Here is a 19,648-nt window from a genome sequence, read left to right on the forward strand (position 1 = left end):
TGTTGGAGTTCATTGTAGATTCTGGATATTAGCCCTTTGTCAGATGAGACCCAGCCATCCCATTACTGGGTATATACTCAAAGGACTATAAATCATGCTGCTATAAAGAAACATGCACACGTATGTTTATTGCGGCATTATTCACAATAGCAAAGACTTGGAACCAACCCAAATGTCCAACAATGATAGAATGGATTAAGAAAATGTGGCACATATACACCATGGAATACTATGCAGCCATAAAAAATGATGAGTTCACGTCCTTTGTAGGGACATGGATGAAATTGGAAATCATCATTCTCAGTAAACTATCACAAAAACAAAAAACCAAACACTGCATATTCTCACTCATAGGTGGGAATTGAACAATGAGAACACATGGACACAGGAAGGGGAACATCACACTTCGGGGACTGTTGTGGGGTGGGGGGAGGGGGGAGGGATAGCATTGGGAGATATACCTAATGCTAGATGACGAGTTGGTGGGTGCAGCGCACCAGCATGGCACATGTATACATATGTAACTTACCTGCACGTTGCGCACATGTACCATAGAGCCTAAAGTATAATAATAATAATAATAATAATAATAATAATAAAAAGAAAAAAAAAAAGAATGTGTTGATGGACTTACTATGTAAAAAGATGTAATTTTTATGTCAGTAAGAGAAAAAAGGAGTGGGAAAGAAACAGAGCTATGCTATGGCAAAATTTTTATATATAATTTAAATCGTTTGTATTAATCTTAAGTAGAGTGTATTAAAATGTAAATTGTAATCCTCAGGGCAACCACTTAAAAAGTACTCAAAATGAAATTAGTAAAAATACAAGGGAATTAAAATAGTGCACTAAGAAATATATTTAACACATAAAAGGCAAGCATCAAGTAATGAACAAAAAATGATATAACATATATAGAAAATTGCAAAATGTTAGATGTAATTCTTGCTTTACCAGTAATTACATTAAACATAAGTAGATAAAGTAATCCAATTAAAGGCAGAGACTGGCAAAATAGATTTTTTAAAAACATGATCCAACTCAATGCTGTCTAAAAGAGAAACAATTTAGATTCAAACCCACAAATATGTTGAAAGTAAAATGATGGAAAAAGATTTGCCATGCAATCAGTAACTAAAGAGAGCTAAAATTGCTATACTGATGTCAGAAAAAAAAATAGACTTTAAGACAAAAATTATTACTAGAGACAAAGAACATTTTGTAATGATAAAAAGAGTCAATATATCCAGAAAATACAAATATAAATATTTATGTATCTTAACAGAGTACCAAAATACATGAAGCAAAAACTGAAGGAATTGAAAGGAGAAACAAACAATTCAACTATATTAGGTGAAGACTTAAATATCCCACTTTCAATAATGGATAGAACAACTAGACAGAAGACCAACAAAAAAATAGAGGACTTGAATAATATAAACAAATACACATCTACGGAATATTCTAGCCAATGAGAGCAGAATACATATTCTTTTCAAGCTCCCATGGAACATTCTCCAGGATAGATCATATGCTAGGCCATAAAACAATTCTCAATAAATTTAGAAGGATTTAAATGATACAAATTATATTCTTTGGCCACAGTGGAATTAAATTAGAAACAATAATGGAAAGATATTCAGGAAATTCATATATATGTTGAAATTAAACAACGCACAGACGACTAACCAAAAAAGAAATCACAGGAAAAATTAGAAAATACCTTGAGATAAAGGAAAATGAAATCACAACATACCAAAACTTATAGGATGCAGCTAAAGCAGTTTTCAGAGGGAAATGCATATGAAATGTTTCAAATATGCTAGCCCATAGAAACAGAATTGATTAGTGGTTGGTTGCCAGTGGTTGGATGAAAGGGGAAGGGGCTGCGACTGCTAATGGGTAAGGGGTTTATTCTGAGGGTGATGAATATGTTCTAAAAGTAGATAGTGGTATACTAAATTACCTTAAAACCCACCAAACTATACCCTTTAAAAGGAGTGAATTCTATACTGTGTGAATTATATCTCAATAAGCTGTTATTTTTTTTAAGTACCTTTGAAAATCCTTTATATTGACAATTAAGTATTGTTTATGTGATTTCTGAATATGCAGCCATACACAGCAATATGCTGTATATATATTAATATATATGATATATACATATATACGTGTGTATATATGTATGTAGTGATATTCAGGATGTAATGATGTGTACAAATGTAAGAGAAGTTTTTATAGTTGTTCGCTCTATTACTATGTTATGACTATTGATGAATTCCATTAAGTTAAACTTGCATATGATGAAACAACACTGTAATATAAAAAGCACAGGACTAAGAGTCTGGAAACTAGATTCTAGGCCTACATTTTCCATTTAACTTCCCTTTTCAGGGTCCTTGCTTCTAGATCTTAAAATTGAGGAAGATCTTTAAGGTTCCTTCTAGTTCCAAAATTCTATAAACTGCAATCATTCTATTTTTTTCTTTAGTTACCCCAAAGCAAGAGAAATGGTACAGACATTGCCAAGTTAGTGAACTCCATGGGTATTTTTCAGGCAGTACAAAAGGACCTTTTAAAATATGGAGGCCATTTTGAGTCCCAGCACACTGAACCACTGGGCTTTAGTATTATTCATGTAACAGACACTTCAGTGGAGTTGCTTGGTTGGTGGAAAAAAATATCTGAGAAGATTGTTCCAGACCTTTATCTCAGAGGAAGCGGGGATAAGGCCCGAGGAAAGAATCCTGAAGAGATTTCACTTGTAGCTGCTGTGAGACTCTGAACGAATGGTGTGAGATGCAGGAGATGGAGAGAATTCATAGAACTAGGCCTAATTATGAACTTCTGAATGCTGTATCTCCATCAATTTATTTCGTATTCAAAATGTATTTTCTTGTATGGGTAGAACAATGTTCAGGAAAAGGAATTATCTCAACATTCTGTTTTTGTTGATTGATATGTAGAAATACAGAAACACACATATTGCTTAGCAATACAAATAATTTGCACCTGAAATTCATTTGCTTATTCCCTTGGAGCCCTACAGAACAAAATGTTTGTAACAAATACAGCTGTGCTGGCGATACTATTGTGTTAGAGAAAACAAAAAGTTGGTCTCTGGTCCAAGGAGCTTATAGTCCAAAGGAAGTCAGGGAGGAGTTTTGAGAAACCTGGCTTCTAGTTTGGGTTTTCTATTTCCCAAACGTGCCCTGCACTTTTATGATGGTGTGGTTTTGTTTCTTGCTGATTTTTTTTTAAAGCTGGCATGCCTGTTCTCTTCACCAGCCACTTAAATGTCACCTCTGTGAAAAGCTTTCCCCATCTCCCACTCTCTCCCAGTAGGATGTCTTTCCCACCCCCTCTTTGTGCTCATGCAGTCCTTTCGTTAGCTCTTGATCACACTACCCAAAGCCACTTATATTAGAGTTAGTTGCCTTCTGTGATTTAAGGGTCAGGACCCTACTTTATTCATCAAATGGCCTCTCCAAGCACGTACAAGAGGACAAAAGAAGTCTGGAAACAGAGGAAAGTGCATATTTAAATAACGTTATTTATATTTTCAAATAATATGTTGAATATACTTTCCTCTAGTCTCCAGACAACTTTGCATACAAAATGCCTCTAAATTTCAAGCCATTGGTGCAATCACTGTTCTGAAAATTTAAAAATTAAATAAATGAAAGAGTTTCCTCATGTTTCTAGATTTTTTTTTTTAAATCTTTACTATGTACTTTCTTCAAAGGGGATCCTTAATAAATTTTTGTTGAATCACACTGGGACTGTCTTTCCTCTGTACTTCTTTTTCTCTCATCTGTAAAAGGGAAATGCTATCTGCCCTGTCTCTTTCACAGGGATATCACAAGGGTAAATGAGAAAATGGCTGTGCGATAGAAAAAAGCAGTATGAAAATGCAAAATGTTGTTCTCATTAACTATCCAAGGATTTACTTCGTGTCCATATTGTAACACTTAAGTATGCGGACTTTGGCTAACCCCATTGCAGCTGCATTAAAGAAGATTCTCCATGAACTGCTTAAGAGAAGAAGCCAAAAAGCTGATTACAGCTTAGGGCCCCGCCACAGCCATCAAAAGTTACCAAAGGGACGCTGGGACTTCAAGTTTTTTCCAATTGTGCAGGAGGAAAGTCATGGCCTCAGCCATCTGCTTCCTGTCTGCATCATGACTCACACCTTTCAGGTCCACTTGGACAGAAGTTCAGATGAGATCTGCTCAGGCCTGCTGCCCAGAGACTTGATGGTGCTAAGGTTCAGGTAGCTGTGTGAAAGGAGGAGCATGAATCTAGGACCTGAGACCTAGGGGGACTGAGACAGGGTCACAAGCTTTTTATCTTATTCAGAAAAACCAGTTCAATCTTTATTACTGGTGGTGTAAACATGACACTATTGCTTCTTGATAGGATGCACTGAAAGGACACAACATCACTCCTATGATATTCCTGCCCCAAATTCAGAATCTGAATCTAATCACAAGGAAACATCAGACAAGCCCAAATTGAAAGGCATTCTACCAAATAACTGGCCTGTACCTTTTATTTCAATAATATGCTGTACTGAGAGATAGAGAGTCTCAGGAACTTTTCCAGATTAAAGAAGACTAAAGGGACATGAGAACTTGCAAAATGTGATTCTAGACTGGATTTTGGACCAGAAAAAGAACATTATTAAAGCAATTGATAAAGTTTGAATATGGACTGTAGAATATAAAATAGTACTGTGCCAGTATTAAATTTCCTAATTTTGATGATTGTGCTATGGTTATGAAAGAAAAAATCCTTGTTCTTAGGAACTACATACTGACACATTGAGGGATAAAGGGGCATAATGTTTGCCTGTGATATTAATTTCAAATGGTTCAGAAAAAATGGGCCCGGCGCGGTGGCTCATGTCTGTAATCCCAGCACTTTGGAAGGCCGAGGCGGGCAGATCATGAGGTCAGGAGATCGAGACCATCCTAGCTAACACGGTGAAACCCCGTCTCTACTAAAAATACAAAAAATTAGCCGGGCGCGGTGGCTGGCGCCTGTAGTCCCAGCTGCTCGGGAGGCTGAGGCAGGAGAATGGCTTGAACCCGGGAGTGCAGAGCTTGCAGTGAGCCGAGATCGTGCCACTGCACTCCAGCCTGGGAGACAGAGCGAGACCCCATCTCAAAAAAATATTAAATAAAATAAAATAAATAAAAGAAAAAATAATAACATGTACTATATGTATTTATTTGTGTATTATTGTGTCTACATATATTATACATATAGAGAGAGAACATAAAAAATAAGTAAATGAGGCAAAATATAAACAACTAGTGAATCCCTGTAAAGAGATACATAAGTTGTTTATTATTTTTGCAACTCTTCTGTAAGTTTGAAATGTTATAAAAATAAAGAGGTTTAAAAATAGTGAGAATTATACCAAATTTAAATGTTTACTTTATTTAAAAGCTTGCTCTAGAAAATGATATAATGTATTACTTAACATTTGCTTGCTTAACTGTCTTTAAAAAGAGTAATTTTAAAAATAAAATGAAACACTGAAAATTCCAGTTAAGAAAACAGTGAAGCTCTGACAATGCTGCCACCTGTGAGCTTGTTCTAGTCCTTCAATGGTTAGAATTCAGTCAATAAACAAACAAGCTATAAGTGTCTGCAAGCCCAACCAGGAAAAATAGTTTAACAATGCAAACAACTCACCTTGGTGGGCTTGTGGATGATGGGTCCTCAGCGTAAATGACCTGAACATGTCAGTTGAAAAACTGAATAACTTGAGTGTGCAGAACAAATGTCCAAGCTGCCTTCACACTTTAGGGAAGGTACCGATGGAAGGTGCTAGGGTAAATCATGCTTCCCAAAAGGAAGGTAAGGGCAGAAAGGCATATAGGAGGTGCTGTGTGGACAGTGGAACAACAGAAGTAGACTCTTCCTATCTTGGCATGTCCATATTTACAAGCTTCGCTGCTCAGCAAAGAATAACTAAAAGCCAACTGTAAAAATAATTTTCATCCCTCTCATAATCTCTAGGTAACACTGGTTACACAGAGTTCAGCAAATACTTCTTTGGTAAAATGAAATAGCTCAACAGGACGATCAGAAATTTCTGGAAGGTTCAATAGCAGAAGTTAAAGGGGCCATTAAAGCAGTGGAACAGACATTAGAAATTATGGGGCAGGCAGTAGCCAGATTAGCCAGGAAATTAAAAGACTGATATAGAAAAAATAAAATGAAAATGGATGTCAGGCAGTGGTATGCTGTTAAATGTTTAGCAACTGACTGTGAGAAAAAAACAACCTTGACTTATATTATTTGTTAATGTCCATGGTGTAAATATTCCCACCATGGCCAAATTCAAGTTACAAACGTGATGATACTCAATACAGAGTTGAGAAGCAATGTACACAATCAGCTCTCACCACCTAGTGTGAGCTGGCTCCAGCACACCATTGGTGGTGACTTGGGTACCACTCTTACAGCTAGATATGTTACCCTAGTAAGTAACTTAACTTTTTGGCTCTCAATTTCCTCATCTGTAAAATGTCAAACCTCATAAGATTATTTAGAGAATCAAATAAAAGTAATTTATCTCCATCTAAAGTGTCTTCCAGCTCTGACCATCTCTGATTCTGTGATGCAGTTAGTCATACTGATGGCTTTTTGCCTTTTACCATCTCACACCAAGTCTTGTGAGCAGGAAAAAGATTAGAGAAGGCTAGAGGAAGTTGCTCCACAGTATGGTAATCAGAGAAGAAGCCACATCAACACTGCCTTAGGTATAAGAGATTCAAGGCAGTGACCACTCCACATTTTCTACACAGATGAGAATCTGTTTGGATAGCGGGGCTAGGGAATTTATGTGCTTTTGTTATTTAATGATATATTCATTTGGAATAGTTTAAGGGGTATACATGGTGGCCAATGCCAATGCAATGTGTATATGTGCTCTCTTCCTATACTGCACCAGAATCTGCCTGGTAATGAAGAGTACAGAGCGAAAGTAGGAGCTATTCATTTGTTGATGTCTAGTAAATCTAAATGGAGTAAGTAACTCAGTGCTACTTTTTGGGACTGCTATCTTTGTTATTTCCACTGACTAGTGCCTGGTGACATAAAGTGCCCTGAACACTCCCTTTGATATGTCTCTGAACTGGGGAGACAAGTGTTCAATCCATGTCCCAAAGCATGGTTTGGTTACCTCATTAGCTTTGGAGACCTTTTGGAAACCCTTTGGAAGAAGTGCCAGAATGTAGCAGGAAATAAGTCAGGAATTGGAGGAATAAATAAAATTGACTAGAAGCTTGCTCCCTGCTTGGATTCGCAGAACTTCAAGCTAATGGAGCTAGATGAAGAAAATTTCTGGCCTTAATGTACTGTTGAGTTAGAATGGAAGAGAAAACCTTCACCAAGCCATTCAGGAAACGCTGAGTGCAAAGAGGTTTAGTAAGGTATAAGAGACATAATACCTTGTGCTTCCGGAGGCTGCCAGGACTGGTGGGCGTAGAGATGGGAGACTGCTTAGACTTGGGGGTAGAGAGCTGGCTGCTGGAGGTTCCGTTTGCTAGCCCAAGGCAAGAGAAAAGGAAGGGATAAAAATCAACAGCATACAAAGGAGCAAGTTATCCTTCCCCTCTGAAGACACTAAGAACATTCAAACAAGGTACACAGACAACCAAGTGATTTGGTGAGTAGAACAAAGGTGAAAAGAAACACATTCCTCAAAAGGGCAAGAACTGCAATCCTCAGTTAATTGGATCCCTATGCAGTGCAAGGCCATCATCCTCCCACCCTTTCCTCCTCAGTGCTTCCCAATCACAGGGGTCTGTTTCTTTTCAAACATTTTTCATATTCATTCCCAGGTTTGCCCCTAACATCTCTGGGAGGTAGTCTGGGAAGGTATTATTTTGCTTTAATTTTATAGAGGACAAAAGTGAGGCACAGAGAGGTTATGTGCCTTACCTTAAAGGGGAAGAAATATGGGCAATTTGGACCAGTGCACATTTCCTTTGGTGGCAGATGATGGGGTAGGTGAAAGACAGCCCCATTGTTAGTCTCTCCCCCTCTCTTTTCCTGCTCATGCCGCACCATTGTGCCTTTCCTACCTCATTCTGCATGTGTGAAAAGAACAGGAGGAAAGAAAGAGAAAATAGGCTAGTCAGGAAGAATGAAAGAGAAAGTGGAGGAGAAACAGAAGGTGAAACATTAAAAGAAGGCTCAAGCAGCAGAATGGGCAGAGGAGAAAATCAAAAAAGAGAGAATGACAAAGAGATCGGGAATGGAGGAGAAAAGAGACAAGGAAGATGATAAGATATTAAAAGAGAAGGAGGAAGTTGAAACAGGAAGAAAGGCATAGAGACACATAAAGATCCAAAATGGTAGCCAGAGTCAGGGTTCACCCCCATTTGGTTCTAGCCAAGAAAATGCTGAAAATCAGAGTTTCTTTTTAAACATATTTATATTCTATTGTGTTGTTAAATTGTTTTATATTCCCTTGCTAATGAGCTTTTTAATATCCAATCATGAAGAAAAGTGGAATATTAAAATGGAACAATTAAACAGCTTTCAAAGTGGATTCTTGTTCAGACACTTCATACTAAAGTATTTTTTTAAATCTTAAGACCTACATTGTTAAACAGAGATATTCTAAAATGTACTTTAAAAACAAAGGTAAATATCCTGAGGGTGTGTGGAGAGTGGGGGAGGGGAAGAGAGAGGGGGAGGGAGAAAGAGTGGGGGGGAGGGAGACAGAGAGAATAAATAGAAAATTGAAAACATTAAGCAGAAAGATGGCCTGATAGTGTTCCTGTCAGTCCCATAGGTAAAGCTTAAACTGCTGTATCATGAATATTTCCTGAGGATACATTCCTTCTGCACCACTTATGGAAATATTTCCCTAGGTTCTGGAACATGCACATCAACTGTAGAGATGGAAGAGACATCAGTGTAGTGGTTGGTAAGTTTATTTAAGTGCAAGTGAGCTGAAAAACGGACACTTAAGCATTCACTGTCTGGCTTATATCCTCACTCATCTCTCACCCACTCACTGAGAAGCCCTCCTCCCTGTCATTCTTTCATTTAGCCAGTAGCTATGGAGCACTACCTATGAGCCAAGCAAAGTGTTAGACATCGAGGTTTCAGAGAGAAGTAAGTTACTTCCTGGGGGAGGCAGGCAAGAATTCAGTGAAATAAACGCTAAGACATAGCCTTGCATAGGGTATTATTGGAATTCAGAGAACAGACTTTGAAATCTGGGGCCTGGAAGACAAACAAGAGGAGGCAACACCTGAGAAATCTTGAAAGATGAATCTGAAATAGGCAAATCAATAGAGACAGAAAGTAGATTAATGGTTTCCAGGGGTTGGAGGAAGGGCAGGAGTTTGAAAGTCTGCTAATGGGTACGAGTTTTCTTTGGGGAAGGCAAAGATTCTGACATTAAATAGTAATGATGGTTGTACAACTCTGTGGTCAAACTAAAACCCACTGAGTTGCATATGTTAAATTAGTAAATTATATGTTATATAAATTGTATCTCAATAAAGCCCTTAGGAAAAGAAGAATCAGAGATAGAATCATTCTACCATAAGAACACATAGGCAGAGAGGATAGGAAGGGTATTCTAGGCATTAGAATTGCCAACATCCTTTCATGTTAACAACCCACAATAATCTAGGCATTGAAGGAACACACTTCAAAATGTTAAGAGTCATCTACAACAAACCTATAGTTAACGTCATACTGAATGGGCAAAAGCTGAAAGCATTCCCCTTGAAAACCAGCACAAAACAAGGATGTCCTCTCTCACCACTCCCTTTGTTGTTGTTGTTTTTGTTTTTTGAGACGGAGTCTTGCTCTGTCACCAGGCTGGAGTGCAGTGGCGCAATCTCGGCTCACTGCAACCTCCACCTCTCGGGTTCAAGTGATTCTCCTGCCTCAGCCTCCCAAGTAGCTGGGACTACAGGCACACATCACCACGCCTGGCTAATTTTTGTATTTTTAGTACAGATGGGGTTTCACCATATTGGGCAGGATGATCTTGATCTCGATCTCGTGATTCTCCTGCCTCAGCCTCCCAAAGTGCTGCAATTACAGGCGTGAGCCACTTCGCCTGGCCCCTCTCTCACCACTCTTATTCAACATAGTATTGGAAATTCTGGCCAGAGCAATCAGTCAAGACAAATAAATAAAAGACATCCAAATAGGAAGAGAGGAAGTCAAACTATCTCTGTAGGTGACAAGATTCTATACCTAGAAAACCCCACAGTATCTGCCCAAAAACTCCTTGATCTGATAAACAATGTCAGCAAAGTCTCAGAATACGAAATCAATGCACAAACATCACTAGCCTTCCTAGACACCAACAACAGCCAAGCTGAGAGCCAAATCAGGAATGCAACCCCATTCATACTTGTTAGAGAAAGAATAAAATACCTAGGAATACAGCTAACCAGGGAGGTGAGAGATCTCCACAATGAGAATTACAAAACACTTCTCAAAGAAATCAGAGAAGACATAAACAAATGGAAAAACATTCTATGTTCATGGATAGTAAGAATCAATATCATTAAAATGGCCATACTGCCCAAAACAATGTACAGATTAAATGTTATTCCTATCAAACTACCAATGACATTCTTCACAGAACTAGGGAAAACTATATTAAAATTCATATGGAACCAAAAAAATAGCCCAAATAAACAAGGCAAGGATAAGCAAAAAGAACAAAGCTGGAGGCATCACATTACCTGACTTTAAACTATACCACAGGGCTACAGTAACCAACACAGCATAGTACTGGTACAAAAACAGACACAGACCAATGGAACATAACAGAGAGCCCAGAAATAAGGCCACAAACCTACAACCATCTGATCTTTGACAAAGTTGACAAAAATAAGCAATAGGGAAAGGACTCCCTATTTAATAAATAGTGCTAGGATAACTGACTAGCAATATGCAGAAGGTTGGATCTGGGCCCTTTCCTTACACCATATACAAAAATTAACTCAATGTGGATCAAAGACTTAAATGAAAAACCCTGGAAGATAACCTAGGCAATACCATTCAGCACATAGGACTTGGCAAAGATTTAATAATGAATACATCAAAAGCAATTGCATAAAAAAAGCAAAAATTGACAAATAGGATCTAATTAAACTAAAGAGCTTCTGCACAGTGAAAGAAACTATCAACAGAGTGAGCAGACAACCTACAGAATGGTAGAAAATACTTGCAAACTATGCATCTGACAAAGGTCTAATATCCATCATCTATAAGGAACTTAAGCAAATTTACAAGAAATAAACAAACAACCCCATTAAAAAGTGGGCAAAGGGCACGAACAGGGAGACACTTTTCAAAAGAAGACATTCATATGGCCAACAAGCATATGAAAACATGCTTCACATCACTGATCATTAGAGAAATGCAAATCAAAACCACAGTGAGATAACATCTTACACCAGTCAGAATGGCTATTAATAAAAAGTTGGCCAGGCCCAGTGGCTCACGCCTGTAATCCCAGCACTTTGGTAGGCTGAGGCAGGCTGATCACAAGGTCAGGAGTTCGAGACCATCCTGGCCAATGTGGTGAAACCCTGTCTCTACTAAAAATACAAAAATTAGCTGGGTGTGGTGGCGTGCGCCTGTAATCCCAGCTACTCAGGAGGCTGAGGCAGGAGAATCGCTTGAACCAGGGAGGCAGAGGTTGCAGTGAGCTGAGATCATGCCACTACACTCCAGCCTGCGTGACAGAGTGAGACTCGGTCTCAAAAAAAAAAAAAAAGTAAAAAAGTAACATGCTGGCAAGGTTGTAGAGAAAAGGGAATGCTTATGCACTGCTAGTGGGAGTGTAAATAGTGTAAATTACTTCAACCATTGTGAAAAGCAGTGTGGTGATACCTCAAAGAACTTAAAACTGAATTACCTCAGTGTACCCTAAAACTTAAAGTATAATTAAAAAAAAACTGAATTACCATTTGACCCAGCAATCTCATTATTGGGTGTATACCCCAAGGAATATAAATCATTCTACCATAACAACACATGCATGTGTATAATCATTGTAGCACTATTCAAATAGCAAAGACATGGAATCAACCTAAATTCCCATCAATGATAGACTGGATAATGAAAATGTGGTGCATATACACCATAAAAAACTATGCAGCCATGAAAAAGAACAAGATTATGTACTTTGCAGTACCATGGATGAAGCTGGAGGCCATTATCCTTAGCACACTAACACAGGAACAGAAAACCAAATAATTTCTCACTTATACGTGGGAGCTAAATGATGAGAACACATGGACACAAAGAGGTGAACAACAGTCAATGGGGCCTAATTGAGGGTGGAGGGTGGAATGAGGGAGAGGATCAGAAAAGCTACCTATCAGGTACTATGCTTATTACCTGGTTAACAAAATAATCTGTACACCAAACTCCCATGACATGCAGTTTACCTATATAACAAACGTGCACATGTATCCCTGAACCTAAAATAAAAGTTAAAAAAAATACACCAGCAGGGACAAAGACATGAATGTGTGAGAGAATACATTATGTTTACAGAAGTGCAAGTAACTCATAATGGCTCAAGCACAGGGTGCCAGCAGAGAGTTTCAGGAGATGAGGCTGGAGACAGAGGATAAGGGTCAGCCCCTGGGGGCCTTTTTGTGTAGCCTATTAAGAAGTTTGCATTTGGTTTCTGAAGGAGAGTCACAGAAGAATTTTAAGCTGAAGGTGATATGATCAAATTTGCATTTTAAAGCTCCAGCTGCTGTGGTTGGTGAAGACTGAGGGTAGAGTGGGAAGGGGTAGGGTAGAAGCAAAGAGGTTGGTTAGAAGACATTGCACTAATCCAGGTGAGGGATGATGATGGTTCACTAAGGCCACGGGGGAGGGAGAGAATGAACACCATGGTAGATAGGGACCTAGAGGCCAGATAAGCATAGAGTATTGTGTTTACATACCATACAACCACCCAAAGAACATACATACGTACAACCACACAAAAGAACATGACCTGTGCCAAACAGCACCAAGAATGTGGGCACTAGACTTTGTTAAGGCACTAGGCTTTTTTGTGAATAACAAATGCACTTTGGAAAAGGCAAGAGTCTGTGGAGTCTCTTTGTAGGAAATGAAGGAGTTAATAGTTGAAACAGTTAATGGACCACCTACAGTGCCTGAGGGCTTCCCCAGCAGGACCTGACCTGTAGCACTCAAGGTAAGAAGCAATCTTGGAGACCTATATGAGCTGACACAATAGAACTCTTCCAAAAGAGCTGTGACCTCGGCCATAAAGTCCGAGTAGTGGGCAACCGCGTAAGTTCTCCTCTGGCGTTTTGTTTTACATGATTGCTATATACTTTACAGATTCTAGTGTCCCAGTATTTGTTAGCCAAGCTATAAAGGGATGGCTGCTATACCCTCAATATTAGAACTGTCTTTTTTACCTACACGCTTATCTAGCTAAAAATGAGTCCACTGGCCTTGCCAAAGTGTGGAAAATTGTTAAGCACAAGCATGTCTCCATGTGAATCAGTTTCTATTTATTGGCCACAGAGCTGAATGCATAGGCTCTTCAGCAACTTCTAGGTCTTCTGTCAGTATCCACTGAAACATTTTCACTCAGTAACTTTAGGGGCAGTACATAAGTACATATTCCATATATGCCTCTCTATATATTCTCTGCATATGTGTACGTTTATATATGTTCCCAATTCCCCTCCACCCATTCCTCTCCCTTTTAAAATTAAGAATTAATCTTAAGCTGCCTGTAAATAAAGGACTTAATTTTGTCATCAACATTCAACAAGCATTTTGGGAATCAGCTTTTAATAATTTAACTACCATTTACTGCATTGTTGTAAAAATGCAGACACTTTGTCAGACGTTCCCAGAGTTCCCTGATAGAATGAAATCCAAAAGTGGACATAGATAAATTAAGTAATGTAGACTTGCACAGTTAAATGTAGATTCATTACAAGCTGAAGGAGGCCCTACATTTACAGACTAGATAAAATGTATTCAAGTGCACACTTTGTCTATGGATTCCGTGGGAAAAAAAATCTGGAAAGGTGCCATTTGACATGGATTCTAGAGCCAATTCACATAAATGTCAAGTAAAAGAAGCAGCAGGAAATAATACAAATAGGGTCTGATGAACTTTGTGTGCTTGGATTGGTAAATCCATGTAGATCTACATTTCATTTTAAGAGTGGCTGGAAATGGCACCACTGTTTGATATCCCTCATTTTCCTTTATTCTTCTTTGCTAACCATCCTTAGCTCTTGTCTCTGAGCTTCCATTTCTAAGCAGCAATTAGGAAATGCCCTGGTGGATCTTCTCCTTCTTTACTTGTCTCTCTTTCTCATTTCCCTTCTCAGAACCATAGCATTGTCTCACTGTTCTGACCTTTTATTTATACATGGTCCAAATTCTCTCATCTCTTTCAACTCTTTTATAGTCCATTTTTCCACTTGGCAACAAGGGACATTAAAAACTTTTCTATCTCCTAGGCCACCTTTTCAATCTTATCAACAAAAATAGGATAAAAATTACTCTTTATTGAGTGTCTATGATGGGTCAGGCATTCTTCTGTATTTTTCTCTCTTTCTCCCTTTCTCTCTCTCTCTCTCTCTCTCTCACACACACACACACACACACACATGCACACACATGTTCCAGCTAGGGGTAGCAAATACAGGATTTGAATGTAAGTCTCTTTGATTCCAAAGCCTATATGGTTTTTTTGTTTTTGCTAACATAAGCTCTTTAAAAAATAATAATAATAATTGCTTCTGAAATTCCTTCCTGTGACAGTTTTCTGATGGAGGCTAGGGAGGAGGGTGAAAGTTGTGGCTGAGAAAAGAGAAAGTAATGAAAAGAAGATAGACACCAGAGCTGACACCCGTCTTCAGGGCTTCTATCCTATTTGTCTGGTTTAGATTTAGAAAGTGGTTAGCAAGAGCTTTCTTTCATTCACCGAACCAGCTGGGTATCATACACAGTGTCATGCAGTAATAGCAGACAGAGCGTTAGCATGACATGTAACTACCCTCATGTTACAGAGTTCTCTGGGAAGATAGTATCTATGCCCTGTCTGTCAACCCTCTCAGTTGGTGCCCTTCAGCTACGCAACACAATTGCCAAGCTTGGTCCTGCAGTCTTGGTTCACTGGCTCCTCTGAATGATTATGCTTGTTCTTGCCTTTGTACTCATCTTTAGCTCCTTGGCTCTGTCTGCCTTTCCTGTCAGAATGGAACAGGACAAGCCCAAACAGGATGGTTGGTAAGGAAACTAGGCTGACTTATCTAGATTTATGGAGATTTAAATATATGGGGGAAAATGGGTTCCTGGGGAATGAGGAATAAGGGGTATGTGTGTGGATGGGGTAGGGAGAGGTTAGTTCCCAAAGAACAATTAGAGAGTCTAGTTTTTGGTGTGAGTGGCCAAGGACAGACAGGGGTCACCAGCCAGGCAGAGTGGATGCTAAACTCCCAAACTGCGGATACCCTTGTCTGGAGGCTGGACCGATTCCTGGAAACTAGGAGGCAACTGAGTACAAGTTGGGCATAAGAGGCCCCAGGTGTAGCAATTATAGAGCTGCCTGCGCAGCAAGTTACATGAGTCATTATACTTTCTGGGCTCAAGTTTGCATGACCAGAATGGTACAGAAAATAAAGGGACAGCTTGGCATCTACTTTTCTCCCAACCTTTGGCCACAGACCAAACCAAGTTAATGCTCATTCACTTAGCCCTGGCTTTCCCTCCCATCCTAAGCCCAACATTTGAGCCCAACTCAAAATCAAGCCTCATGGTTTTTATTTGATGTCATTTTGAAATATTGCTCATTGAAAACAACCCCAGTTTATTAAAAGAGCTATGATAATAATTTCAGAGCCCTTTTTATAATTTCAGTTGTTTTTCTGCAGTTATTTTTAGAGCATTTTACCATACATGAACTCACATTATTCTCCTGATAGCTCTAAGAGATGGTGGCCAGGTATTACTAGTCTCCTTTTAATTAACAAGGATATAGGGGCTCAGAGAGGGTATGACTTACGTAAATGGTATAAACTCTGCCCCTTCTCACTGGATGGTGGCTTCTGGACTTGCTCACAGATTCTATTTCAAAATTTCCTTAAAGTTAGCACATTACATACCTCCCACTGTGAACTTTTAGTGATTCATTTTCTGTCTTGTGTTCTGTAACTCCCTAATGCCTTGCAGAGGGAGATCTCAACACACAATTCTGCCACTTCCTCATTTTTCTCATACTGAGATGCTCTAAGCTTTTATTCATTCTAGTCCAAAGATACCTTGTTTTCCCCTTACAAATACAGGGAGTTTTCCTGGAAGGCCATCCAAGTGGATCCAAGGTGGTTTCAACTTACTTCAGAACAAGGCGAAGAGACAGACCCTGTGGTTTTCACACAGACATTCGAAAGAGCCCTTGGGCAGGGTGTCTGGATTGCTTTGGCTAATTGTTTCTGCTCAGTGGAAAAACTTTTGTCCCTCTCCCTAGACCCATCCATTAGGGAAGCAAGAACTGAGAGCCTGGGAATAGTTCTTCAATGATTTGATCATAGGGTTTGCTCTCAAGCCAAATTCAATTGTAGGTTGTGAGACACTGTAACTTCAGAAGATGGAATTTGAATTTTAAATATATTTCCTACGGAATCTTGGACAGCATGAAGTTATGAATCCTTTAAATAAGGGGGAGAAGTAAGAGTCTTCCTTGTTACAAAACAAATGTATATACCCAATCCTGCAATATTTTGACACAGATGAGTTTCCCTCAAGAAGAGGACATCTGTAGGGGGGCTGATGGAAGTGCCAGAATTGTTTTCTCAGGGTTGACAATGCTGTCAACATTTATTTCCTACTGAGAAACAGAACATGTTTCTAGTGGAGTTAGCCTGTTGTCAACGCTGACTGCTGGTTTTCTTGGTGCAGGGACTAGGATAAACTGCACTGTTCTTAATTTGTGAAAAGAACACAGGCTTTGGAATCAGTCAAAGTTTTAAATCCTGGCTTAGCCATTTCCTAGATTTGTGATCCTGGGGCTAACCTAACCTCTCTGAGTCTCAGTTTCCCCATCTGTAATATTTGAATAATAATTATCTCAATTGTTGCTGTTTTGATGATTACATGGCAGACTATACATAAAATGCTTAGCTAAGTGCCTGCCACATAGAAAAGAGTTCAATAAATTGTATTTTCTATCAGTATTACTACCACCACTACTAGCACTGAGTAAGTATTCAATTTATAGGCACTGAGTTAGGAAATCCTAGTCCACAAGAAATGAGATATCAGTCTATGTAGGCTGAGGGCTAATTCTTTGGCTAGTTGGTCAAGTATCAGATAATTGAAGCTTTCCTTAGGTGAAGCCTATTATTTCTGTTTTTTTGTTTTGTTTTGTTTTGTTTTGTTTTGGCATTTTACTGCTGTGCTCCCCAAAGCAAAATGATTGGCCCTATCCTGTTCTCTCTTTTTACCCTCACAGCATTATTATGGCAGGGGAAGCTGTGTTGGTCAATGAACAGTGTGGAGCCACTGAAAGTTTTGGAGCAGGGAAGTGGCACAATGAAAACGGTGTTTTAGGATGAGAAATGTGGTGGCACCACACCACATAGATAAGTGGACAGAGATTTGAAGCAGAAATATTGCTAAGGAGTCTGTGAAATAATCGAGACATCAGGTCATAAGAGAAAGGAAAGGACTGCTGCATAAGTCACATGGAGATGGTTCACATGTCCAACAATGATAACGACAGCACACAGTAGGTATGCAGGATTGATGAGTGGGAAGTCAAAAATAGCACCAGGGTGTTGAACCCGGGAAGCATGATAATTCTATTGTCAGACAAAGAGATGGGAGGTGGAAATGCTTTTGATTTTTAGATAGCCTGTATTTGTCACATACAAGCCATATACACAGGATTGTTTAATAGGCATTATGGGTCTGACATCCAGAAGGAAGATCAGGGCTGGAGAGGTAGATTTAAGAGCCTCCTTTGATAAGCCATATTCATCACCACCTCCGCCCCTTTGTTCATGCTTCCCCGCCAGCCAGAAGTATCCATCTCCTTATCAATTTACATATAACCCTTCTTCAAGTTCCGGTTCTCCCAGGAATTCCTCCCTTAGCACCTTAGTCCCTAATGAGCTCTCTCCCATGAACTCCAATAGTTCCAATAATACTTACTACCAGTATCTATTATGCATTTTGCATTTAAATAAGTTATTACCATGAACATGGCATTAATGGTTCAGTGGTTAAAAATGTGGACTGTGGAGTCAGATTGCTTGGGTTTAAATTCCAGTTCTATAGCCTTACTAGCTGTGTGATCTTGGGCAGGTAACTAAACTTTTGTATGCCCCAGTTTCTTCATCTGCAAAATGGGGATAATAGTAATTGCCTCACAAGGCTGTTGTAAAGATTAAATTAGTTAATACAAGTAAAGCGATTAGAACAGTTGCCTGACACATAATAGGAGCTATATAAGTATTTGTAAATATATTTTTAAAATTTACATGTATACTGGTTACCCAAACAAATCATAAATTTCTTAGTGTCAGGGAATTCATCTTAACATCCCTTTTCTTCATAACACCTAGCACTACTAAGTACTTTACAGGGGTACTTTGCACATTCAGTTGTATGTAAACACAAGTCCCAAGCCAAGACTGGCTGATAAGACTCATGTTGTAGGGAAATATCACCATATACCATGCACTATGGGGTGCTCACTGGCACCCACTATACTGCTTGCTCCAATCATTTTCTAAGCAGGTTTTAGAAAGAATCAGATTGAGGGAGGAACCAGGGAAGTTTTTCTCTTCCCACAGCTCTGTCAAGGACACCACTTCCCTTTGGAGTTGCCGGTAGGGGAGCTAGGGGAGCTGAAGGAATGTCTAAGCTGTCTTGTTTCAGTGCTCTGTAGCACTGAAAGGCACCTAATTACTTGTGGGACTTTGCTCAAAGCAGCACAAAGGAAATGACACAGACACCAACCCACCCCTTGCCTTTCCACCTCCCTAGCCTGGAGATGGGAGAAGGGGAAAGGAAGCCAAGAAGCAAGGACCATCCAACATAGACCTTTGCATTCACCAGACAGTACATCCCACATACTACTGTGTGTCAGTGGGACACTGCGAATAATGCTTGCTGGGAAGTCAGGAGAGCGAGGTTCTGGCTCATGGGTGCTAAGTAATCTGTGACATGGAAGATCCCAAGATCCTAAACTTTGTGTCTTAGTTCCCCAATGTAAAAAAAAGACAATTATCAATTTCCAACTTAATTCATAGTGCAATTATGAGGAACAACTGAGGTAATAGCTTTGGAAATATTTTGCAAAGTGCATAGCATCTAATTCACGTAAAAAGATTGTTATCATGAATCTCTCTTAGCTAGAGAAGAAAGGTATTCTTGTGCTGTTTAAAACAGTAGCCAATAGTCACATGGCTGTTGAACATTTGAAGTGTGGCTAGTCAGAACTGAGATATGTTGTAAGTGTAAAATACAACTCAGTTTCAAAGAATGTGTAATTTATTACATTAATTGTATGTTAAAATGATAATATCTTGAATGTATCATTAAATGAAATATGTCAAAATTAATTTTGCCCATTTTTTAACTT

At 39.0% G+C, this 19,648-nt stretch overlaps 1 protein-coding gene across 10 annotated transcripts in view; it reads right to left on the reverse strand.

Annotated features, from left to right (window-relative positions):
• The window catches only part of DCX (doublecortin), a 117,116-nt gene that overhangs the window by 11,892 nt on the left and 85,576 nt on the right, over positions 1-19,648 (reverse strand). For 4 of the 10 annotated variants that reach the window (XM_009235172.2, XM_009235171.2, XM_009235173.2 and 1 more), the window contains exon 6: positions 7,467-7,561. The exons of 3 other annotated variants lie outside the window; for them this stretch is intronic. In XM_009235172.2, the coding sequence (XP_009233447.1) occupies positions 7,467-7,561 (95 nt within the window). Of the gene's footprint in view, positions 1-7,463; positions 7,562-19,648 lie in introns of all 10 variants that reach the window. 3 more of the 10 variants (XM_054544972.2, XM_054544969.2, XM_054544970.2) reach the window with 1 other exon arrangement.

This window comes from Pongo abelii, chromosome X, assembly GCF_028885655.2.
Source record: "Pongo abelii isolate AG06213 chromosome X, NHGRI_mPonAbe1-v2.0_pri, whole genome shotgun sequence".
NCBI classification, from domain to species: Eukaryota; Metazoa; Chordata; class Mammalia; order Primates; family Hominidae; genus Pongo; species Pongo abelii.